At 48.0% G+C, this 26,106-nt stretch overlaps 1 protein-coding gene across 3 annotated transcripts in view; it reads right to left on the minus strand.

Moving 5' to 3' along the window:
* Positions 1-3,339: 3,339 nt before the first annotated feature.
* LOC135919578 (uncharacterized) overlaps positions 3,340-26,106 on the minus strand; it is a 58,647-nt gene continuing 35,880 nt past the window's right edge. Inside the window, exons 4-5 of one of the 3 annotated variants that reach the window (XM_065453498.1) lie at positions 8,464-8,696; positions 3,340-3,779 (exon numbers count right to left, since the gene is read on the minus strand). In XM_065453498.1, the coding sequence (XP_065309570.1) occupies positions 3,389-3,779; positions 8,464-8,696 (624 nt within the window). In that variant the 3' untranslated portion in view covers positions 3,340-3,388. The remainder of the gene's footprint in view (positions 3,780-8,463; positions 8,697-26,106) is intronic. The other 2 variants (XM_065453497.1, XM_065453496.1) reach the window with 2 other exon arrangements.

Raw genomic sequence — 26,106 nt, forward strand, 5'->3', positions numbered from 1 at the left:
GCCGATGCACGATAGTCTGTTTATCGCTGCCTGGAACTACCACCTATCACTGCCACCACGTCCGTCAGTCGTTTTACCCAGCGCAGGAGATAACGGTTGCTAGCTTAAATCAAACAGCCAACGCTTGCGTCGCTGCCATGTCACTTTTTAAGCGGCAGCGCACCTATGGCTGTTTGTTCGCGAAACGCTTGGGAGCAGTGAAATCACGATGCGCAAGCGGGCATCTCGCGTTGTGTTTCTGCAGTGAGCTGAAAAACACTAATACTTATTAGAGAGAAAGACAGAAACTATTTATTCGGAAGTTTTCATCGAAATGAAGAAACGCAAAGGAAAGCATGTTGGCCACAATCGAATGCCTACTTTGGGCACCTAATGTAGCTACCCAAGGAATATTGATGAAAACGTGAGACGCTTGGTCCACAGAGAAACAATGCATGCTGCTCGTTATCCTACACTGGCGAGATAAAAGTATTTCCGTAGATGTTGCGATAACATTGAAATGATGGTGATGCCCTCAAGCGAACGCGTTGCAGTATGTCGAGTCCACACAATGGTGGCGGCGAGCGACGATTGCTTCTTTTTGTCGCCTGCTAGCCAGAAAGCGTCCAAAACTCTATGAGGCCAACCGCGCGGCGCACCAAAGTGTGCCGCGCGGTTGTAATGGCAAGACGTGAAAAACGCATGACCTCTGGCTGGCTCTGGCAGAGCGCGGGTAGCGAAAACAAGAAAATTAAAGAGACTCAATGTGTCTTTGCGAATAAAAGCCAAAGTAGAAAAATAAATGAGAGCGCAGTTACCCTTGCTGGCTTTACCGTCTTGACATGGATGCTTTGGCGCAGGTGAAAGAAATGTTGATATTCTTTTCTGTGGCATGATGGCACAAATGAACCATGACAACGCTTCGTCTCAAAGAACCTCGCTGCCTGCATTGTCAACTTGTCTGATTGTGTGTTTATTTGGCATGTCTCATTGTATGGTCCGATGTACGACTTTAGAAAGTCCATGCACCTTTGGCGTCAAATGTTTATAAGCATTAAACTCAGAAAGATCCGGAATTGAACATAAAAGCACGACTTTAAATTCAGACTTGTAAAGCACGACTTTGGAAATGTCAATGCAGCTTTAACATCAAAAGATTATGTGATCTTTACACCCATAAAATTTAGCAATTCAAACCATGCGGTCCGTAGATACTGCGGCCTCTGCGAGATGCCACGACGAGCCCGCTCGCCATCAACGTGTCTTTGAAACTTTGTGCTGGGATGGGGATGCATGAGGGGGGGGGGGGGGGGGTGAGGGCGTTATGTGACTCCAGGTGCATGGGCGTTGCCACGAGATCCAGCCCGAGTTCACAATCTTCGCGCCGAAATGTCTTTTCGAGCATGCAAAACACATTCTAGACAAAATTCAGAATGATTTCCGGCGTCGGGGGTTGTTTGGTCGGCGGCCCATCACATCACAAAAAAAATTTCGGGGAGGAGGGGGGGGGGCTCAAACCCCATAAGCCTCCACCCTGGCTACGCCCCTGGACTCGAGGGCTTACGCACCAAGACTCGGTAAGCCCCATAAGCACCCCCCCCCCCCCCTGGCTACGCCCCTGGTCTCGAAGGCTTATGGACCAAGCCTCGGTTAGCCCCGCCTCACCGTCTATTGACGAGTGTGAGTGGGAAGATTGCATCACCAGATTTCATGAAATTATACACTCTAAAAAAAGGACTAAAAGAGGTAGGGAGTTTAGTCCTTTTGGGGACTAACTGACCTGGGAGTTACTCCCCATGCGCTTACTCCTTCGAGGACTAACAGGTGCCCTTTTCCGATGCTCCCCAAAGGAGTAACGGTAATTCATTGCGATGCTCGGCAAAGGTGGAATTAACGAAATTAGGCATTTATACCCTAATAAAAAATTACTGAGCTAAAGAAAATAGAAAAACGTGCCCGAAAGTAGGATTCGAATTCAAGCAGTCTTCAAGCAAGAAGTCAGGTGCTCTAACCACTTCACCACGGTGGTCGGATGAGAGGACCGGTTATTGAGACAAGGTTAAGCATCGGAACGCAAGTGCGGTAATATAAAAGCGACTTGGCATTTTGTGCATGCTATGCAGTGAGAGTCTAACGTTGAGTGCACTTGCAACCATCAGCGACTGCGAAAAGAAATCAGCGTGAGTATTATTAGGGTGATTTAAACTGAGGCACTACGCGATACATACGTGTAGCGAGCTCAAACGGGGCACCCAAGACGATTGAGAAGGCCAATTTCTCTGTCGCTTAGCGTGTACCGTTTGGGCTACACATCGCGTCAGTGTAGTTCGTAACCTCCTTGGAACGGAATGAGCTTAGGCAATATTGACCCAGATAATCTATCTGTCTATCCATGACTTGTGTGTTTAATGTGTACCGCTCACTAATATTGTGCGCACGAAGGGCATGGCTCTTCACATTCAAGCTTTTAAATTTCACGCCATTTTCTCACGAAGAGGCAAGGTGCTGCTTTGCACCTAGTTCAATAGGCAGTGCACGAACTTAGAGCTATTCAGGATTTATAGACAATACCGTTTTCGCCGCATCGCTCCATCACACGGACGCAAACAGCGAAGTGGATGGGGAGTAACTGTTGTCGTTCGTCCTGCCCTTGCTCTCTTTCTGACCAGGGCCTAAACACTTACTCTCGAAAATTACCACACGGCACGCACATTCATGCAGTTGAGGGACGAAAGCGCCCTTCTTAGGAATTATGGCCCAGTTACTCCCGTTTTCCCCGGGATTTTTCTTAGAGTAGACAACGCCGTAGTCTGCAGAGGCGCACATTCCCGCCGCCGCACCCAAAATTAAGCAACAATCAATCTGTCGAATGGCGGCAGTTACAGAGCAGATCCTATCCGAGTCCAGCTATCATGAACCTAGTACACCCAGATCTGTACGCGACTGACAAGCGCAGACTAGCGAGTCTAAAGACAATTTGGAGCATATCCTAGGGAATGTACGGCTATAATAATCAATAACGGTAATGCAGCCTCAAACAGCGACAGGCTCTGCGCGCGCTGGGAGTCTTCGTTGCTCAACTCGGACCTGCAGCACTAGCTCTGGCCGTACAGCAAGCCGAGGAAGCCACCAAGGGCCAACAGCCCTTGGCTGAAACCTAGGCGCGGTCCAGGTCCACCCCACCAAATCACAGGGCATTCGATAAAGTTCTTTGAATGAATGAATGAACCCATGCCTGGATAGAAGGGAAACATTAACACGGTAGAAAACCATGATTGTAGAATGTATATGATGTCAAGCCTGATGGCTCCCTTCAAGCCGTCTTTGACAGAAGTCGTTTTTTTTTTCGTTAGTAAATATGTGAAGGGGCAAGATTCATATCGTGTGCGCAAGATCTTTATAGTGGGTCTCAATACCAGCCTAACTCGAGAACGCCGTCGTCGGAGCCCTGCACGCACGCCCTGTGGCAGGCAGCCTTGGTGGCGAAACGGTTGGTGCCCGCGAGGCATCGGTGCCTCGCCAATCCCGCCACCGAGGCCGCCAGGCAGCGCACGCGGTCCCCGACGCTGTCGGCGAAGTACGGGTAGCTGAGCTCCTGCAGACTACACGTCCTCGCGTTGCCGGTGTCCAGGGGCTCGCAGGGCCGCTTTCCCTCTTTCGCCCCGGTGACGCAGCGCTGGAGGCAGTCGGCGAACGTGGCGAACGTGCGCGTCTCGTTACCGGGGCAACGGCCACGCAAGAAGGGCCAACTGGCGCAGGTGCTGCCCGTGAAGTACCACTGCTTCACCTTCACGTCATGCCTACGAGCGAGAGGAGGAGGACGGCGAGGAGGTGACGGTACATTTGCTTCCATCGTTCCACTTGTGAAATGAAGCGATTTTCATGCACCCGATTGCCGCACCAAGCTACGAAGCAAACCTGTACGAGTTTTTAAGAAAACATCGAAACATCGTAGTTGAACAAAAATTCTTCCAGCAGTGCTATGCCGGATGCGCTGAGGTTATCGCTTACCTGAATTTGCTTCACGGTAATCAGTGACCAATATTGGCGCGGTACGCGCAAATCCAGCCCACAAGAAATCTCGAGAAAGCCGTAAATCCGCGTATGTCAACACGAGCGAACCTTGTGTACGCCGTCACTCGTTTCAACCGCAAAAGACGGCAATGCTACGCGCCAGCGTCGCTTATTATTGGCATAGCAATTACACGGACACTGCAGTCTTATTTCTGCCATCGGCGTCGTCGTGATTTTCCGTATAAAGTCCAATGCGATAACATCATGGCCGCGGGCGTAGGCTGTGGGTGCGAGTGAAAGCGTGAGAGGTTGAGCCGACGATGGTGGTTCAATCTCGCGTGCCAAATGGAAGTAGGCGGGGAGGAATCGCCCCGCATTCCATCGCCCGAAAGCACCGGGAGCGGGCCGTTCGTATATTGTGCAGCCGAGCGCGGACGTGGGGGCACTATCTTGAAAGCGATCTGTGATGGGGACACACTGCGCCTAGTGCTGATAGCTTCACAAGCACTGCGTCCTCGCCGCTTTGTTCTCATTGAAGCGAGAGGCAGCACGAAGGTCAATTCGCTCGCTGCAGCTGCCGCGCTTCCTCGCGCCAATGTTTTGAGAGCGAGTGTCCGCGGTCGTCGACTGAGATTTGTTCGTGTTTGCTTGTGCGCGCGTGACACCACACTTGTTAATTTAGTTAGTAAGCGAATATTTACACTTCTCGACTTATTTCGTATAGCTATATCATAATTTGCTATACCAATGAACGCTTTGCCTTTAGGACGAAACTCAGACTTTTTTGTTATCAATTAAATATCGTAATACCGTGACTCTCCCGCTCGGCGTGACACACTCGGCGTAAGCCGCTTGCCACGCCTTTCTTGGGCGCTTTATGGGCGTGTCTCCTCTTTCAGACATTAGGGAGGAGGGGCTTACAATAAGGGCATGTAGACCATCTCACAAGTTGGCTGCAGCACTGCGAAGCTGGCCAGATTTCCACCAATCAGGAAGGCAAGCTCCGCCGCGCTGTGTCAATCCGCGCTCGCTTTCAGCCATGGCATAATCGGTTGAAAGGCCCTACCGCGAGATCATGCGAGTCTCAGCGAACCATCCGAATCCAAATAGGTAGAGCCCAAATTTTTCATTATGTTGATCTTTTGTCGCTGCCCTAACGCCAAATACACCGCACCACACTCTTTGAACAGTATTTTTGTTCGTTTGCGTTGTTTAGCGTGCTTACCGGGTGTCCGCGACCTACGATTGCTCCTCACGGAAGTCGATAAAAAAGTCTATAGGTAGCACCTTTTTTTTTCTAAGTTTGGTTGTGTTTTTATGGTTATTGTGTGATATTGCAGGGAAGCTGTAAGTGGATCCCACCTCGGGATTTTTATTGGCGTGATCCGTCCGCAGAACACGCTATGGGGCAAAGCCACCTTTCTCGCGAATGCCTTGTAGCTCTAAATCTATGTTCTAAACGATCATTGTGCAAGGGCCCACTAAGACGTCTCTAACATTACGCCAAGTTCTATTTACTTGCCATAACTATTTAGCTTACCGTGGAGTTGCAAACGTTTCGGAATTCTCGTCTGCCATCGATACATTGGCTAGTCTTTTACGGGAGGAGCAAAGTCACATAATACGGCTATAACTCGTGCTTCACCGAAATTATCCCAAACAAATTTTATGTCGTTCGACTGCACGGACGACTACATGACCATGGGAATGTTTATATCAGCCAGTATCACGGTTAATAATCAGTCGCAGTTTTGAGACAAACAACATGATGCAGCCGCTACGCCATTCCAGCAGCATCACGAAGCCACTGTGAATCGGACAGCCCCATCTTTTCGGTATGCCTCTTTATTGCACAAGCAGGTCTATTCAGCAATCCTCACCAGGTTACAGCGCAAAAGTAGAGACAAAAAACAAAACACGACAGTTGTCTAACACATGCAGAAATGTAGAACGCCTGGCAGGACAGGTTTTCATTTGTGCGCTCTAGAAGGATACACATAAAACACCCAGGCTCTTTCGAGTAAGCTGTCTGTATTACGTATATGTAGTCTGCAGGGTGGCCTACTCATTGAACAAAAAGCTGTTTGAGAACCGTAAACTTCGGTCATTGAGGGTTAGTATTAAAAAATTTGCGTTCTTTCGGTAATCAGCATGAACCAACGCAAAATATGTAAAACAAGAAAAGCACCCCCAAAAGTATAAATGCAAGTTCAAGGCATTTTTGCTACTTCACATTACGGTCTTGAAGATAACAAGTTTTCATGCAAACGTTTGACAAAACTCATAAGATGGGCTGACACCTAATCTCCTGCTCATACAATCGCCTGTCATCGCCCCTGGTTGAATTAACCAGCAATTTTCTTCGACAACTACCGAGCCACAGTACAGTCGCAGTTTCGCCCGAAAAGCGAAGCATCGATTGCGATGGTAAATTAGTAGATAGCTATGTAAAGGAAGGATAGTAGTTTTATCGGCAGTGTAAACTAGTAAACATTCGCTTATTACCTAAATTAACAAGCACGGTGTCACGCGCGCACAGGTAAACATGAACACATCTCGCTCGATGACAGCGCAAACTCGCTTTCAGAATGCTGGAGCGAGGATTTGCTGCAGCAGCAATGAGCGAATTCACCTTCGTGCATCTCTCGCTTCAACGTGAACGCGACGTCGAAAGCACAGCGCATACGAAGCTACCAGCACCTAACTGCACGCAAAAAAAATGTTCTCAGTACTTTCTGAGCAGTAGGCTCAAATCAGTGCTGAGCCTATGTATTGATCTCCGGTACATTTGCGAGATAATATCCGAATGTGCAAGGTACTATTTCTTCAATGGTCTTGGTGGAAAGTAAAAAAACAAAACAAATTGCAGTACTAAAGCCAAGGAGCTTAAAATAATAAAGATGGAGGCCTTGTCGTGGGTCTTAAATTGCATCGATATGCACAGCAATACCTATTGTAGTGATTAGACCACGAAACACAACGTGGAATGGCGCCAATTTGGTGTGAGGCCGGGACACCACCGCCGCGCTCTTCGTACTTTCCACCCTACTGCAACCAGCTTGTGAGGTGGAGCCTAGGGTAGAAAATCAAGCGACCGCTTTGCTTTGGCGGTCAGCCCCGCCGGAAAGATGCTTTAGAATAGGGTTTCCGGCTTGCGTTAGCGCCACGCGATCGTAGCGCTCTTCCTGCACGCGGAAGGAAAATGAAAACATAATGCCAGACAAAAAGGAAATCATGAACTAATGAAATCAATAATACTTTACAGGATGAAAAGAACACCTCCGAGTCTATTATTTTCAATGAGGAGGCATTGACGCGTTTGTGACATGGTCGCGGCGACGTTGGGATGTCGCAAAGCTGGTTTGGGCAGTTTGGGGCACCCATGCAGTTATGTTTTTTTTTTTAATTTAGCCTTAAGGGAGAGCGAAAACCCGAACCCAGTAATACCGTTTGGGTTCGGTGCATGTGCTGCGGCGACACGCTAATTGTTAGGAGCACCTAACTCTGGGGGCCTCTATCTTTGGGGGCCCTTATTCTAAAAGAGGCTGTAATCTATCTATCCACCGCCGAATGCGAACAGTGCAGATGTGGCGCGTACTCACGGCAACCCTATCCTTTCTTCGAATAGATTAACATTCAAACATTGCTATAATTCACTTGTACCGGTAATGTGCTGGGTGGAATGATGAACGAACGAAAGAAGGCACCGACGGTTTGACTTCGAGACTCCCGTTCTTTTTTCGGCCGCTCATTTGATAATGCCCAAGAGTGAATACAGATAAGCCAATGAAACTGGAGGCGTGCCGAGGGTCGAATTTTACGTGTCGACGCCACTAGCTCCTTCTTCTGAATGCGTCGCCAGAGCTCGCGGAGATCCCCAACTTTGCGAAACTCGGGCGTTCTTACATAGCACCCCAGGTCACCTAACACTCGTCAGTTACTTGTTCCTTAATTGTGGTTCATTGGTCAAATAGCACTCCTGTCTATTTCGCTCGTTCGTTTTCTTGGGCGCAGCTCTACTCTTTTATTTGTATTATTGCTCAAGCATCGACAACACAATTTTTTAAGCAAGTGACCTTTTACTGGTTGGGGGAATTAATTAGTTGCTATCAAAACCCCTATTTCGCTATTACGCAGTTTTTTTTTTACTTTAGAGTTTGCATACAACGGTGCTCACAAACTGATTGGTTTGTAAAAATTTCACTAATCCTTTCAGAGGGCCTAGTTCGTTCCTAGTTCTGCGAATCAAGTTAGCAGCGTAGCCGCGCCGACATAAGATAATCACAGGGTCCAGTAAAGGTCAGCTGCATTACTTCGTTGGTATAGCGTCGACTGTTTTGACCCTTTCAACTGTGCTCGCAACATGTTTCCTAGTTCTATAAATGACATCTACAAATCATATTTCAGGAAGCGTATTTTTCTTTCTTCTTTTGCAATGGCATCGGCATTAGCAAGCCGCCGTGAGCGCACCTGGTGCACTTTGCGAAGACGGGCGTGTCGAAGCACCTGTCGGCCTGTGCAAAGCCGTGCACGCAGCTCCTGGCGCAGTCCGCCTTGGTGGCGAACCGGTTGGGGCTGTGGTTGCACAGCTCCACCTCGTCCTCACCGGACTCGATGCAGGTCTGGGAGCGCGCATCGTACAGGAACTGTGGCGGGGCCCTGGCGCAGTACGTGTAGAACACGCCGTCGCACGGGCTCCGCTGCTGGGCGAAGAGGCGCGTCAGTTGTGTGTGTGTGCGTGTGTGTGCGTGTGTGTGTGTGCGTGTATGTGTGTGCGTGTGCGTGTGCGTGCGTGTGTGTGTGTTACGGGTGGCGTTTTATCTCTCGCCGCGAGGCGCGCACGCTGTGTTATTCGGAATCGGAACCAGTTCATCTTCGACAACCCATATAATAATAATATTTGGGGTTTTACGTGCCAAAACCACTTTCTGATTATGAGGCACGCCGTAGTGGAGGACTCCGGAAATTTATACCACCTGGGGTTCTTTAACGTGCACCTAAATCTAAGCACACGGGTGTTTTCGCATTTCGCCCCCATCGAAATGCGGCCGCCGTGGGCGGGATTCGATCCCGCGACCTCGTGCTCAGCAGCCCAACACCATAGCCACTGAGCAACCACGGCGGGTCTTCGACAACCCAGTGCTGCACGACAGGACGACGACAGAGAACTTTGACATGCCCGGACTTCTCTGTTCTCGCCCTGCTGTTGTGAATCTATGATGTGTCTGCCTGCTCTAGTCTTAGAGAGGCGCTCATATTGTGCCGTACATTGCGCTTCAATGACCTTGTCTATCATGTTGTGTAGGCCTAATTGTAGCAACTTGTCCGTGCTGGTGCTGATTGGTAGCCGTATGTCTGGTTTGTATTATTTCCGAATGAGGCATTCCAGTTTGATCTTTTCCGCGACCTGCCGTTTCGAGTACGGCGCTACGTGTACTATTCTACTTATTACGAAGACATTTTTTAAACCTGATCGTGTATTCCTCTCTCATCCCACTTTCTTTGCTTGCTATCCTTCTGATTAGGCTCATGATTTGCACTACAGTTCACTCCAATCTTCTCAGGGTTTCTCCGTTGTTGCCCTTGGCTTCGATGAGGAGTCCCAATACCCTGATTCTATCGACCATGGGTATGGGTTTCCCATCGGCCGTCTCTAACTGTACCTCCTCTCTATGGCTGAGATCTTCCCTGTATAGTTGCCTGGTTTGCGACCTCTGTGAGTAGATCTGTACAGCAACAGCTCCAATTTCTCTGTCGAGCCGGTTAGCACTGTCCCCCCTCGATGTCGTTCGATTGTTTCGACCGCTGTTTGAAGCGTTTGTTCTATTTGCCCGTCACTTCCGTTTCTCACCCATCTATATGGTGATATCGCCTGCGTATAAGGTATGATTGAGTCGCTCGATTTCTTGTAGCTTGGCTGGCAGCCCGATCGGCGCCAGATTCAATAGCATCGGGGATAATACCTAGCCATGTGGCGTGCCTGCGCTGCCTATCTCTATCTCCTCCGAAACTAGGTCCGCTATCGCGATCTTTACCTTTCTACCCGTTAGGAAATTGCGTACGTAATCGTACGTCCATTTTCCCATTCCTATATATCCTACTTTACTAGTATCGTTGCATGTGTTACTTTATCGAAGGTCTTTTTTTAGGTCCAACCCGAGAATTGCCTTTGTCGATCTGCCCGAATCTTCTATGATCTGGTGTTTTAGTTGTAACAGAGCGTCCTGCGCTGAGATATTTCTCCTGAGTTCTATCATCGTGGGTGGGTGCGCTTCCCAGTCCTCGAGGTAGGTGGTTATCCTCGCTAGTACCATGTGCTGCATGAGTTTCCCCACGCAAGAAGTGGGAGAAATGGGTCTCAAGTTCTCAATCTGCGGTAGCTTGCCCGGTTTAGGTATTACCACGATTTGTGCCACCTTCCATAGCTGCGGAATCTGCCCTGCCTCCCAGCATTCATTATTATATTCTGTTAACTTAGTTAGAGACTCATCGTCCATGATCCTTAGCGTTTTATTCGTTAACCCATCTATTCTGGGTGCCGAAATGGTATTCAGTTTGAGTTTCTGTAAGGCTGCCCTGACCTCTGACTCGCCGATTTTGTTGTCTAATTCATTATTTGCCTGCCCTGTATTGTTAGGGTGTATGATGGGCATCGCTTACGAGAGGTATCGTTTCTCAAGTTCCTTGAGGAAGTCCTCCTCTGTAGCTCGGTACGCTTGTATTAGCCGATTCATATTTTGCCTATGTACCGGCTTGGTACCGTCCGGGTCTATCAAATATCGAAGGATGTTCCAGGTTTTTGCCATTCCTACCTGACTGTCCATGTCGTTGCATTTTTTCTCCCACTGTTATCTGCATAGCTGCTGGGCGTACTGTTCTATGTCCCTGTTCAATTTGGCTATCCTTCTACGACGCGTCCGGTTGTGTTTTTGTTTTTTCCATCTCCGTTGCAACCCTGCCTTAGTTTGCCACAGGTGTAGAAGCTTATTGTCTACACTCTGTAACTGCGCCTCCCGTGGGCCGTTTTCGTATAGCTACCGCACATGTCTCTTTAGTTTTTCGGTCCATTCGTCAATACCTTGAGTCGTGTCGTCGGCCACCTCCCTTATTTTCTTGAATTTGTCCCAGTGGAGAATTTCAAGATTTTTACCCTTTGTCCTGCGCGGTCCTGCCCTTACGGTTACTTCTAGTATATTGTGATCGCTCCTGAAGTCGTCTTGCGTATTTGTCCACACTGTGTCCTTTATGCTCTTGGTGTATGTTAAATCTGGCGTAGTATGCGCGCAAGCGCTGGTACCTATTCTCGTGGGAACCGATTGGTCAGTCCCGGGGATCAGGCCTTCATCATCATCATCATCAGCCTGGTTACGCCCACTGCAGGGCAAAGGCCTCTCCCATACTTCTCCAACAGCCCCGGTCATGTACTAATTGTGGCCATGCCGTCCCTGCAAACTTCTTAATCTCATCCGCCCACCTAACTTTCTGCCGCCCCCTGCTACGCTTCCCTTCCCTTGGGATCCAGTCCGTAACCCTCAATGACCATCGGTTATCTTCCCTCCTCATTACATGTCCTGCCCATGCCCATTTATTTTTCTTGATTTCAACTAAGATGTCATTAACTCGCGTTTGTTCCCTCACCCAATCTGCTCATTTCTTATCCCTTAACGTTACACCTATCATTCTTCTTTCCATAGCTCGTTGCGTCGTCCTCAATTTGAGTAGAACTCTTTTCGTAAGCCTCCAGGTTTCTGCCCCGTAGTTGAGTACTGGTAAGACACAGCTATTATATACTTTTCTCTTGAGGGATAATGGCAACCTGCTGTTCATGATCTGAGAATGCCTGCCAAACGCACCCCAGCCCATTATTATTATTCTGATTATTTACGTCTCACGATCCGGATCCGCCGTCACTACTTGCCCTAAGTAGTTGTATTCTCTTACGACTTCCAGTGCCTCGCTTCCGATTGTAAATTGCTGTTCTCTTCCGAGACTGTTAAACATTACTTTAGCTTTCTGCGGATTAATTTTTAGACCCACTCTTCTGCTTTGCCCCTCCAGGTCAGTGAGCCTTCATGTTGCGCGTCTAACCAGAGGTTCCTGCTTTTTTGAGCTTCAATTTTGTAGCCCCATGCCGCGTGTTGACCGTTAAAATCACCTCCAATCACTCCCGCTCGGTTGCCCGCTATGGCTGGGGTCTTTTTAAAGAGCGTTCGAAATTTATGGCGTCTGCACTTTGAACTGCTATAAACACTTAATACAAGGAAACTGTCCTTCGTTTTCCGCATGGGTATGAGTTCTAGAATAATGCGATCGATTGACGACCGAGTGATTTTGCTTTATCAAAGCCGTTAGCGCTTTCGTCTCCCCTTTGAACCTACGAAAGGACTGCATATCCTGCTGTTCGAGTTCGGGCAGACATAGACTCTGTCACCGAGGCGTCCGCACTGGCAGCACACGTCTATTTGCTTCTGCTATAGTGAGCACTTGACCAGTGCCCTTCCGTATCTCACGTAGTTTGGGACGTGATGCCCATCGAAAAGAACGATGACGTTCGTGGTGTTTCCTATCCTTTTGGCTACGAGCGCCATCGGATTCCTTGGTGTTACTAGCATCTCCACTATTGCTCTATGAGACATCTCGTGCGTTACTCCTCTCATCACTCCCTTAGATTTATCCTCCGGAGCCGACTCGTAAGCATTGGCTCCGAACTCCGTGTCTCCAGTCCTCAGTCGAGCGATAGCCCTGTATATTTCGGCGCTTTCCTCCGGCGGCGTGCTGATCGTTAGAATGTTCTGTTTGTAGTTGGCACACACCATGTCATTTCCGATAGCTTCCTGGGGATTCCCACGGCGTTGGCGATGCAGCATTCTAGGCCATTGATCCCATAGTCGGTGACCTTGAAGCCGTCACGTGGGGGCACTATTATCTTGTACTCTTACCTTCGGCAAACTGGGCATCCTGCTTGCCGCCATGATTTGTCTTGCTCTCTGTCCCTTGCTCCACCTATTATTGGTTGCGTTCTCGCTTGAAAAGCGCGCTGCCTGATCCTTCCTTCCATGAGATTTTGTCTACTCGTTGGCACATCCTCCTCTCTTCACAACACGCCAACCTGCTCCGTCCTCATACTCTTCTGTGTTACATCCTCTCTTTCCACGCTCACCGCTGCCATCTTGCAGCGCCAACCCAAAAAGAGGCGACCTCGCGGGGCTGAAGCCACCACTTTAGTTGGGTCAGGCTAAGCGGCCGTGTCGGCGTGGCGTTATTATGCGAAGCATATTACTAGAGCTCAACCCAGCTCCTCAGGCGCGGCGGTATCGCCATCAATACCACGTGACACCGTGACGTCATGACAGAGGAGAAACGGGGCTCCAACTCGCACCGTCGCTCGCGGCAACGCCTTCAAGGCTGACCACGTGACATCGTGACGTCACGACAGAGGAGAAACGGAACTCCAACTCGCGCCGTCGCTCGCGGCGTCACGGCGGTATATAAGCAGCTGCGCTTGCCTCTGCTAGACACTCACGAGGTGAGATGCCTCCTGGAGACAGAGCTGCTCGTTGGAATGAGAAGCGAAGGTTGCGGCGTGCTGCAGAGACTGTTTCTAGGTGGCTTTGCTACGGCGCAGCGACTACGCACGCCGCATCGGACGCGATGAGCGTCGAGCAACGCAGCGTTCGGCGCGACAACGAAATGTGCGCCTGAGCAAGCACCGCACGCCTGAGCCGACGCCGACGACACCGGCTTTTCTGCGACGCGAGCTCCTTAACGCTGTCGCGTTAAAATAAAGGCTAGTATGCTTCGCATCCTGGGCTTAACCTCAGCTAAGCCACAGCCAGTTTTATAAAAGTGGTCGATGTGAAGAAAATAAATGGCCCACCTCATCATCATCATCAGCCTGGTTACGCCCACTGCAGGGCAAAGGCCTCTCCCATATTTTTCCAACAACCCCGGTCATGTACTAATGGTGGCCACGCCATCCCTGCAAACTTCTTAATCTCATCCGCCCACCTAACTTTCTGCCGCCCCCTGCTACGCTTCCCTTCCCTTGGGATCCAGTCGGTAACCCTTAATGACCATCGGTTATCTTCCCTCCTCATTACATGTCCTGCCTATGCCCATTTCTTTTTCTTGATTTCAACTAAGATGTCATTAACTCGCGTTTGTTCCCTGACCCAATCTGCTCTTTTCTTATCCCTTAACGTTACACCTATCATTCTTCTTTCCATAGCTCGTTGAGTCGTCCTCAATTTGAGTAGAACTCTTTTCGTAAGCCTCCAGGTTTCTGCACCGTAGGTGAGTACTGTTAAGACACAGCTATTATATACTTTTCTCTTGAGGGATAATGGCAACCTGCTGTTCATGATCTGAGAATGCCTGCCAAACGCACCCCAGCCCATTCTTATTCTCCTTATTATTTCCGTCTGATGATCCGGATCCGCCGTCACTACCTGCCCCAAGTAGGTGTATTTCCTTACGACTTCCAGTGCCTCGCTGCCTATTGTAAATTGCTGTTCTCTTCCGAGACTGTTAAACATTACTTTAGTTTTCTGCAGATTAATTTTTAGAGCATGCATTGCAATTGGTCCCCTGAGTTACTAAGCAAGGCAATATCATCAGCGAATCGCAAGTTACTAAGGTACTCTCCATTAACTTTTATCCCCAATTCTTCCCAATCCAGGTCTCTGAATACCTTCTGTAAGCATGCTGTGAATAGCATTGAAGAGATCGTATCTACCTGCCTGACGCCTTTCTTTATTGGGATTTTGTTGCTTTCTTTATGGAGGACTATGGTGGCTGTGGAGTCGCTATAGATATTTTTCAGTATTTTTACATATGGCTCGTCTACACCCTGATTCCGTAATGCCTCCATGACTGCTGAGGTTTCGACAGAATCACACGCTTTCTCGTAATCAATGAAAGCTATATATAAGGGTTGGTATATATTCCGCACATTTTTCTATCATCTGATTGATAGTGTGAATATGATCTATTGTTGAGTAGCCTTTACGGAATCCTGCCTGGTCCTTTGCTTGACAGAAGTCTAAGGTGTTCCTGATTCTATTTGCGATTACCTTAGTAAATAGTTTGTAGGCAACGGACAGTAAGCTGATCGGTCTATAATTTTTCAAGTCTTTGGCATCCCCTTTCTTATGGATTAGGATTATGTTAGCGTTCTTTCAAGATTCCGGTACGCTAGAGGTCATGAGGCATTGCGTATACAGGGTGGCCAGTTTCTCTAGAACAATCTGTCCACCATCCTTCAACAAATCTGCTGTTACCTGATCCTCCCCAGCTGCCTTCCCCCTTTGCATATCTCCCAAGGCTTTCTTTACTTCTTCCGGCGTTACCTTTGGGATTTCGAATTCCTCTAGACTATTTTCCCTTCCATTATCGTCGTGGGTGCCATTAGTACTGTATAAATCTCTATAGAACTCCTCAGCCACTTGAACTATCTCATGCATATTAGTAATGACATTGCCGGCTTTGTCTCTTAATGCATACATCTGATTCTTGCCGATTCCTAGTTTCTTCTTCACTGTTTTTAGGCTTCCTCCGTTCCTGAGAGCATGTTCAATTCTATCCATATTATACTTCCTTATGTCAGCTGTCTTACGCTTGTTGATTAACTTCGAAAGTTCTGCCAGTTCTATTCTAGCTGTAGGGTTAGAGGCTTTCATACATTGGCGTTTCTTGATCAGATCTTTCGTCTCCTGCGATAGTTTGCTGGTATCCTGCCTAATGGAGTTACTACCGACTTCCATTGCACACTCCTTAATGATGCCCACAAGATTGTCGTTCATTGTTTCAACACTAAGGTCCTCTTCCCGAGTTAAAGCTGAATACCTGTTCTGTAGCTTGATCTGGAATTCTTCTATTTTCCCTCTTACCGCTAACTCATTAAGCGGCTTTTTATGTACTAGTTTCTTCCGTTCCCTCCTCAGGTCTAGGCTAATTCGAGTTCTTACCATCCTGTGGTCACTGCAACGCACTTTGCCGAGCACGTCCACATCTTGTGTGATGCCAGGGTTAGCACAGAGCATGAAGTCTATTTTATTTCTAGTCTCGCCGTTCGGGCTCCTCCACGTCCACTTTCGGCTATCCCGCTTGCGGAAGAAGGTATTCATTATCCTCATATTATTCTGTTCCGCAAACTCTACTAATAACTCTCCCCTGCTATTCCTAGCGCCTATGCCATATTCCCCCACTGCCTTGTCTCCAGCCTGCTTGGCCACTGCTTGAGAATGGCCCACCTACTTGAGAATGATATGAGGGTGGTCCGTGGAACTTCCACTTCCTTCTAGATAATAAGGCGTCGGTGAATTCTTCGAATGTACGCCGAGAATCATTCAAAATCTGCGGAGCCGACGCGACACGCATCCACACTTTGCGTCTTTTTCTTCTAAGGTTAAGAAAAACAATAATGACGGATGCGCACAAGCATGCGCGCAAGTTATTTCGGTGAGAGGGCATGTGTTGGCTTACTTAGCTAAAATGACAATAAACAACAATGGCGGGCAAAAAAAATTTAAATGACCATGGGCTTATTGCCATCTCCTGTGATCTAAAAAGGGTACCTCTTTCTCATGCAAGGATAATGATGGTTCGTTTGCTTAATTTTTTCCCGCCAATAGCGTTTGTCGTGACTTCCCCTCTAACGCAACAGGTGACCTACCACTAGAATAACTTGCGCGCAAAACAAGTCTGCATGCTTTGTTGTTCTTTTAACCTTCCTTTCAAAATAAATGTTCGCTTGATAACGAAAGCGCGTGTCATGCGGCCTCCCTTTAATCTTTGGGCAATTTTCGCGCAAGTTAATGACGACCAGCTAACAACTCGCTTAGTTCACCCTATTTGAGCCTCTTGTTACTGCAGGATGACATTTAGGTTTGCTGTTCGATTTCCTATTTATTTATTTTTTCATTTGAGCATGCGAAAATAAAACAATAATGGGAAACTTGGGCTTCAAAGGAGGAGCTGAGATTAGAATAAAGCGGGCGGCGCATGAGCACTCAAGGCACAGCGGGGTGGATCAGAGCTGGAACCAAGCTGCATTCTTAGGTTGGGGGTGTGCCGGGGAGGTGTTCGCACGCAACGTGAGCTGTCCGCGATGGAGCATAACCTCCGGCACGTGGAGGCCTCGGCGACATCCCAACCCACATACCGTTCCAGAACTCTTGTGTCCCCGTCGGGCCCTTCGGTGTCGTGGGGGTGCCTCCAAAGTGCGCAAAATAATGACACGTTGCTTACAATTAGTGTTACTGCAGTTTCTCACTTATTTCGCGGTCGGGGACAGGAGACATAGTAATCGCAGGTGCACACGTGAGTCTCCGTACGCCGGTAATATATTTTTTTTATTCTTGCACGCTAATTTATCTCAGCTGACCAAAACACAGTCAGTACAGGCAAAGTTCGTCCCGCAGAACGAAGCAAAGAGATGCAACCTTCCGCATCGTACTGTAAATAAGCGTTGACCTTCCACAGCGCGAATGAGCCCCCTGGACGTCGCCATGACCACTCCACTGTTCTGAGCCGCGGCGTCATGCCGTCACGGCATCGAGAGGGTGCGCGTGGGGTGTCTCTCGAAACGCGAAATACGTGCAGTGCCGCTGGCCTGCGAAGACGCACCGCTCCATCGCCTCTATAGTGCGGAGCCGAGGCAGCGTCGCGCCTTCCGCTGCTCGCACGAGCGTTGCACACACGTGACGCGGTGATGCGGGCACTAGTCCCAGCCGAACGGACAACAGACTTCAAGCTACCGGCGGCCTTCCTTCGGTCTCAACTCGTGTACCATCTTGGGCCCCAAATGCTGAGCGGCACTCTCCGCAACATACTAGCGCAGCGTGCTCCTATCGACCACGGTGTGCCATCGACCTTTTGGGTGTTTACAAACATCGGCCCTCGACAGCTCCCGGCTTTGCTCAGTGACGTAGCCCGCTAAATGAAGAGAAAGAATAAAGGCATTGGGGGCCTGCGATATCGAGTAGGCAGGAATGCGTTAAAATCTAAGTCCACAGATTTTACAACACTTTTCCTCGAGTGAACATTGCCGTAACTTATACGAAAATTTTATGTATATGTCTTGAGGCGTAATGCGCATATCTTTTATCTCAAAACCTAAAAAATAGATTTCCCACGCAGTAAAACGACTAAAGAACGCGCTTTGTGTTCCGGCGCAGTTCTAATAATACAGTGGCTGTACTGATAAGGCCCGTCACCAGATGTCTGTTGGGGCCGCACTCTCGCTGCTGCTATCGAGCGAGTGAAACCGTCTGCAAGCATGCGCTTGCATTCAAAGGCTCCCGGCACAAGCGCTTATATTAGGGCTCCCTACGCCAGCCTTGTGAGACGCCCGGTAAGGCGCAGTTTCCATCGAGCTGTATTACGTAGCTACGCCGCGCCAACATGTCGCCCTCAAGTATTAAATATCAATGAAGGGGCTGACAGATGAAATATCACACTATGGTATAAACTTTGCAAACAGGGATAAGGTGCCTCAGAAAGGCTGGCCAACGTTTAAATAGGAGGACCTATCTTCGTCAAAGGTGGCCTCGTCATCCTCGGCATGTTAGTTTTAAAGGGTTAGAGCAGTGCCGTCACGTGCGGTTCTTGTCGGTGGTGGTTGGTTATGAAGGGAGAGACTTCAGAGGTAATGAGCGTTGTCACCTGACGTCTGTGAGCGTCGTTCCCAAGACCAGGGGACAAAAGCGAGAGAGTGGGAAGGAGGGGAAAAAAGAAAAGAAAGGTAAGGAGAAAATAAACCGGGGGTGACACCAAGACGGAGAAAGAGAGAAAGAGCAAGAATAAAAAGAAGAAAGAAGGGGGCATGGGAGGGCGTTGGGGAAGCGAGAGATTAGGGAGCATTCAGGGGTGTCGTTGGCGGCATGTTGTTGTGGCATTAGAAGAGCCGGTCAGGTGGTCAGTGCGCGAGTAACACAAAAGACAACAAAAACATGAGTTGAAAGAGTGACTTGAGTAGCATAGCAGCAATGCGTTGAGTAATTTTGAAGTAGTTAAGATGGTGACAAGGAGTCTGCGGTGCAATGTATGGGGTGACTGGAAGGTAGCGGCATGGTCTTTCAAGGGGCATTAGCCCCAGTCGCTCAACGTAGGTGTCGTTACGGCGGTATCCAGAAATGGCGACACTCTGGGTTTAGGAGCCCAAAAAGGCATATTGACGTCTGGGACTTGGGAATGTGTTGGTGAGGATGTTTCAAAAAATATATAAAAAAGGAAAACAGAGGGGGGGGTGACAAATAGGAGGGTGACGTGCGCAGAAGCTGGCGTGGGCAAGTGTACATGGAAAAAGGCGGTCGTACAGTTGATATAAACGTAAATACCTGAAAGAGTATATGAAATTGAGTAGCAGGCAGGAAAAAAATTTTTTGCCGAAATAGAGGAGTAGGTGAGGTTAAGAATTAAGGTTAGCTGGTGGCATAATGTGTTTTTGTATTGGTTGATAATATGAGAATTTCAGATTTAGGTCACCGCTCTTAAAGATTCTGCGTTGCCACATGCCAAATTGATTCCCGTCGGGTGTAGGCAATTAAACTTATGTATGAGGTATGATTCCGTATATTTCCTTTCGCGAGGTGAACGGAAATTTGTTTGTGGTATATAGAGCCTTGCTTTGTGCAATATATGACAATGTTCATTAAAGTAGCTGGCTACTGCTTTAGGTAAATTGTGTTTTGTGTCCGCGCGGTGACCGTTGAGTCTTGTATGAATTTGTTGTCCAGTCTCACCTATGTATTGTTTGCTACAAGCGGCACATTCTACGTTGCAGACTACGTTGCTTGATGTGCAGGTGAAGGCTGAAGTTACCTTGTGTGCGTAATTCACGCTGTACTTTTTACTGCAGTAGTAGAATGGATATGTTTGCGTATAGAGCACCTGGGGCGGCCACAGGGACCAGTTCCCAACTTCCGCTTTGTGCTTAGTTTGGCATGCACAAGAATATCTTTAAAATTAGTGTTGCGTCTGTAGGCTACTCTGGGCGGGTCGGGAAAAAGCTTAAGTTTCTGGTTGCTGGTGAGAATTTGGTAGAATTTACTAAGGATGTTATTCACGTTTGGGAGTGCGTTTGAGAATTCAGTAGTAAGAAGAGGCGTTGTTGTTCTTGTGATCCTCGGGCGGGGCTTGAGGACCACGGCTCGATCAAGTTTTGTTGCAGCGGTACGCTATTTGAAAGTCACTGTTTGGGTGGTTCCTGTTTTATAGGGTTTCTTTAAGGCGATCGAGTCTATCCATGCAGTCTTGGTATTCAACGCAAATTCAACGTAGTCGTGTGGCTTGGCCTTTAAAGATGCCTTGTTTGCAATGTCTGGGACGGTGGCTCGCATATTCTAGGTGCTGTTGTTTGTCGAAAGCTTTCTTATACAGCGTTGTCTTTAGCACCCCATTGTCAATGTATACTGTTGTGTCCATGAAGTTTTTACGCTCAGTTGAGGATTCTCATGTGAATTGTATTGTTGGGTGAAAAGAGTTTAGAAATGCTACATATTTATCTAGACTATCTTGACCATGCCCCCGTAATATGAATATGTCGTCTGTGTATCGTAGGTATGTCTGGGGCTTGTCAGTGCAGCGCCCGATAGGAAATATATTTCTGGAATCCCCATAACTATGTTCGCGTAGGTTGGTGCAAAAGGCGTACCCATTCTTGCGCCATGTATCTGTAGGTATTAACTCTCCTCACATTCGAAGTAGTTATGTGCTAGAACTAATTCAAGGAGAGACAAGTAGACTTCAGTAGAGTGTTGTGCATTGTATTTAGACAGCGTTTGTTTTATCGAAGATAAACCATCAGGGATTGGAATGTTTGTGTACAGGGCCATGACGTCGTGTTGCGAGAATCAAAAGACAATGCCTTGAAAGACCATGAAAGACCCCCTCGAGAATTGAAAGACCCCCGAAAGACCATGCCACTGCCTTCCAGTCACCCCATACATTGCACTACAGACTCCTTGTCTCCATCTTAACTACTTCATAATTACTCGACGCATTGCTGCTATGCAACTCAAGTCACTCTTCCAACTCATGTGTTTTTTTTTGTCTTTTGCGTTACTCGCACACTGACCACTTGACCGGCTCTTCTAATGCCACAACAACATGCCCCCAACGACACCCCTGAATGCTCCCTAATCTCTCGCTTCCCCATCGCCCCCCGTGCCCCCTTCTTTCTTCTTTTTATTCTTGCTCTTCCTCTCTTTTTTCCCTCTTGGTGTCACCCCTGGTTTATTTTCTCCTTACCTTTCTTTTCTTTTCTCCGCGCCTTCCCGCTCTCCCGCTCTTGTCCCTTCGTCTTGGAAACGAAGCTCACAGATGCCAGGCGACAACGCTCATTACCTCTGAGGTCTCTCCCTTCATAACCAACCGCCACCGACAACAACCGCAGGTGACGTCACTGCACTAAGCACTCAAAACTAACATGCCCAGGATAACGAGGCCGCCTTTGACGAAGATAGCTCCTCCTATCGAAACGTTGGACAGCCTTTCTGAGGCACCTTATCCCTGTTTACAAACTTTATACCACACTGCCCTCAAGTATAGTTAGATAAGCGTCTGCGTATCCCGAAGGCAGCGGTAATCGTTTCACTGTCTTCAATACGCCCTTCTTGCAAAGGGATGCATCAGTGGAAAGAGTTTTAACCAAAAGAGTTAACAGCACCAAAGGTATCACCAGACGAAAGGCCTTCGAAAACGTCCAAGAAATGCTGTGGCCGTGCGAGTTGCGGAGACCTCTACCATCCGTCAACGTCGTGTTCTATACACTTACGAATGTGTGCTGCCACTTTCATTCTTCCTGCAGTGCTCGTCAGCCTCAGCTCCCTCGGTCACCAAGTTTGGTCGAGAAACCAGAAAGCCGTATATTATTACTATTTTAAGGGTAGACGCTGTAATTTCGCGAGTGCTGCAACGTATATTCCTTCGTCTTTTGAAATAATTAGGAACGCACGGTGTTACGATCGGCCTGCAGGGGTACTGCTCTACAAACCTTACAACTGGATGTCAGCGGTGAGACCGTCCCACAACTCTAATAACTGGATGGCAGTGGTGAGACGGACTTTGCGACGTGGTGCTGTATCTGCGGTGAGTGCTTGGTTCTTGCTATGACCCGCTAGGTTTCATTTTGTGGTTGTTTTGTTTAAAACAGTAGGGAAGCTGGATTGTTGATTGTTAGCTAGGTCGTGTTTTCCTAGGTAGGTTTAGCAAGGCAGTAAAGCAGCAATCATGGAGTTAAGGAGACTGCTGAGGCACAAATTATTGATTGTTGTGAGATGGTTTAAGGCATTTCAAGGGCGCAGTTGTTGCGGAGAGCAAAGCCGTATTCTTGCTCGCCAGCCATTCTCTTCCTGCTCAGTGGTTGTCATCACGGGCCAGTCGAGATTTTTTGGGCCATGGAGGAGCTGCTACGATCGGCCTGCAGGGGTACTGCTCTACAAACCTTACAACTGGATGCCAGCGGTGAGATCGTCCTATAACTCTAATAACGGCTAACTCATGCCAACGGGTGTTGAGCTCCACGCATAGAATTTCGGCAGCGAAGGTTTCATACAAGTAGTATTTTTGGACAATGTAATGCTGACAATAACAACTGCAAAACAAGTCACGTTGACCCCACGAACAAACGACTTTAGTCCCTGATTGCCCTCATCAATTGAGTAAATAACAGAAGCAGCGTACAACTGATCTGCCTTCGAGCTTTATCACAGCCGATGTTCACAGTGAGCATACACCTATTCTGTTCTTATCTACAGGCATGGCGTTTAGGGCCACAACAGAACGAAATAAAACCAAAACGGAAGACACGAACAATCAAGCGCCTGATTTTTCTTGCCTTCTGTCTCGCACCGTCTTTTTTATTGCGGCGCTAAAATGCACGGTCCGAATTCACTAAGCTGCAATGTTCGTGCGTAATCTTTTAGCCAAAATGTTCTTACGCTAAGGTAAATGTGTAACCAAAGTGGCAGCACATCTAACTTGCGGCGTTGTATGAGAGCGCGGAAAAAAAACAAATCTCGGATTAAACGCCAAGAAATTGAAGGAGTGCGGTCCACTGATAGCATGATCGCACATCATGCACACGTGCGTAGTAGAGGCTATATTCTTACGGCTCCCAAATCACTGCGCACCCCTATTCAACAGCTCCCTTTTACGGGCGTCTGTTACAACGGCGACTGTTGCAACCCCGCTCGACCGTTCACCGAACCGCCATCAAAACAAGTGCAGTGCAAGTGCTACACATTATCCTCGCAGTTCTGCGAGAGACAGGACTGATGGACACATGGCGACATACTTGGCGCAGAATGAAACACTCAGTCGGAGCAATTGCCGGCCAGGTCTGCCAGGCTAACCACGCCCGAATACATCACCGGCACCACCACCACCGTAACAAAAAGCGTCTAAGCGTCATTATTTCGATACTAATTAAGGAAATTGAAAAAAAGAGCATCGTGTATAGTCCGTATGGCCTCAAGGCAAAGGGCCCAGCACTCGTACGTTCACCGGTACGGTATGTGATTGCGCTGCACACGGTTGCAGGTGCGGTGCTAACGCCACGCGTAGGCTCAATTTTAGCTCCCTCGGCAGCCGGTACCGTCTATAAGGTGCCGGTCGACGATGTCATCGAGTGCCAGCCGAGGACAGAACGCACGCTCCCTTCGCATAAGCTCCCCCTTGACGGCACAAAGAAGCCATGAAAACATCCCTAAAAAATAAATGCAAGAGAAGCCGTGGCTACCGATCCTCGCAAATTATGACAGAAAACTTCCCTACTTAACATCCACGACAACGATCTTTTGTGGCCTATCACATTTTTACATCGTATCAGCTTCCATCGCTTCTTCTTCGCTACTCCTCAGCTGATAAAACACTATAATGACTAGCACCAGGCCATGATTTTGTTTAGCATGTTCAGGCGGCCGCTTCGCGACAGAGGCGAAATGCACAATGGCGCGTACATATCAATTTTGGAGACCGGTAATAAAGTATAGGCTGGTGATGTCATGGCCCAGGGCCCTTAACTACGCTGTCTGTCACAGCCAAAGTGGCACCTCACAGAAGTGAAGGCTAATCTGTCAACATCACCACAATTATCGGCGCCAACATTTCCACTAATTTACCAACCTCATAAGAACGCTCGTTCAAGTGTACGTCACAACACTGCACAGCACCGTACACGAAGCACATAACGCTGCAGCCTTCTAGCTGGTTTCGAATCAAATCGATTCAAGTCGTCGATCTTGCGACACTGACGTACTTGCTTTGGAGCAGTCACTGCACATCTAATACGAAGTCAAGGTTCTGGTTGTGGTATCCAAGTGGCATCTGAAGCCATAGGCGCGAACTCTGGGAGGACTCTGGGGCCCTAGCCTCCTCCCCTCGGACTTCTATTAGGGCCAGTTGATTCATAACTGAAAAGTTTGACGAGCCGCGCAAGAAACAGGGACAAAGAAGACACAAGTAGACAGGGCGGGCTCAAACTTCCAATTTTATTTCCGAAGCCGTTACAGACGCTTATGAATGCACATCCACACTTGCCCCGCAAGTTTCCGCAGAGCATCATTTTTGTCGTTAACAAGAAAAGTTTGGTAACCTTGGAAGTATCAATTGTCGAAGCACTAAGACGAGACAAGTCGCACTTTCTTATTTAAAAACGTTTGTGCGCACTATCTCGAAAATAACCTAAGCAAAGCAAGTGTGTGAAAAAATGCCGATCAGCAGAGCCCTAACTAAATATGACAGATTGCAAGGAATCCTTTACAACGAAATGCTCGAATGTACCCCACACATACACCACAATTAATGGTGCTCGTTTCTACCCAGAAAACAAAGTTCTTTTTTCATCAAGGACATTGATGGCATGCTAATGCACCTTTTTGGGCACCTGGCAATGCAATAAGCCTCATACACTTCCCTTTCCAGCCTCTCTGCCACATTAAAAAAAAATCGTGTTTTGCGTAATCACTCGCTTACACCCGTAGTTCCTGCAATGAATACCTAAACGCCCCCCATTTTGCTTTGCACCGACAAATCATCTTCTCTTGCTCTGTGGTTGAAACAACGACCAGTTTGTCGTATGTAAACCCCTCCGCATGACAAAAGGATTTAACAAACCACCTCTTTAACACACTTCGTTAAAGAATTGACATGCCGTGTTTCCCAGGCGTCTCGTCTTTTCTGCTTATGGCTAACTCTTTTTGCTTAGTACAAACACTTACTAGTTTGCAGGGGTTTGGAAAGAGGGTCGTAATATGGTGTACCTATTCGCTACCTTCTTGACATTATGGTAAACCCGGTGCAAGCCCTGAACTTCCTCACAACCAACACTCCATTCACGGTCAGAAGTTCTAGGGAGGTTGTCAGCCTTCTCAATGAAGGTTTTCCTCCAACAGCGAGTGCGTTCCCAGTTGACGTGGAAGAACTCTTCTATTCCACATGACGAACCTTATAGCGCAGTTAGGCAGTGTATTTATGCAGTGGTGAAGCAAGGTTTTACAGTCCGGCAGGCATCAGCACTGAACACTTCCTTGAAGTTTTGAACTTCTGCTTGAATTCGACCGCAATAAGTTAGGATGGAAAGTACCATGCACAAAAGAAGGGAATTTCTATGGGGCTGTCACTGGCACCTATACTCAATGACATATGTTTTTTGAGTCAGTGGACCGCCGTTTCAGCAGTAGACGTTTCGACACCACGATACAACGTGTGCTAAGGTGTGTAAATGACTAATTGGTTTTCGTATGACCTTCTAGTTCCCAATATTTTGAAAAGACTGTTGAAGGTTTAGTAGCGAAGTTTTTCGGTGTCGCGGATGGCCTTAAGCTCACGTGCGAGGTGCCCGACAATGACTGCCTCCAGTTCCTTGATCTACAAACAATTTTAAAGAATGACCACGTTTGGTGGCTACATAGTCCTAGAAATACGAAAGCTTTACTCCAATGTAACAGCGCCCATTCTAAGATAACCAAAAGGGCAATCGTCACGATGTGTTGCCGCTCTGCCCTACAGAAGTCATCTTATCGCAATTTCGAAGTGAGTTTTGCGCTTCAGATCAAGTGCTTAGAAAAAGCTGGTTACCCCTCCTATTTAATTTCAAGCGTAAGTGAACAT

Source organism: Dermacentor albipictus, chromosome 8, assembly GCF_038994185.2.
Source record: "Dermacentor albipictus isolate Rhodes 1998 colony chromosome 8, USDA_Dalb.pri_finalv2, whole genome shotgun sequence".
NCBI classification, from domain to species: Eukaryota; Metazoa; Arthropoda; class Arachnida; order Ixodida; family Ixodidae; genus Dermacentor; species Dermacentor albipictus.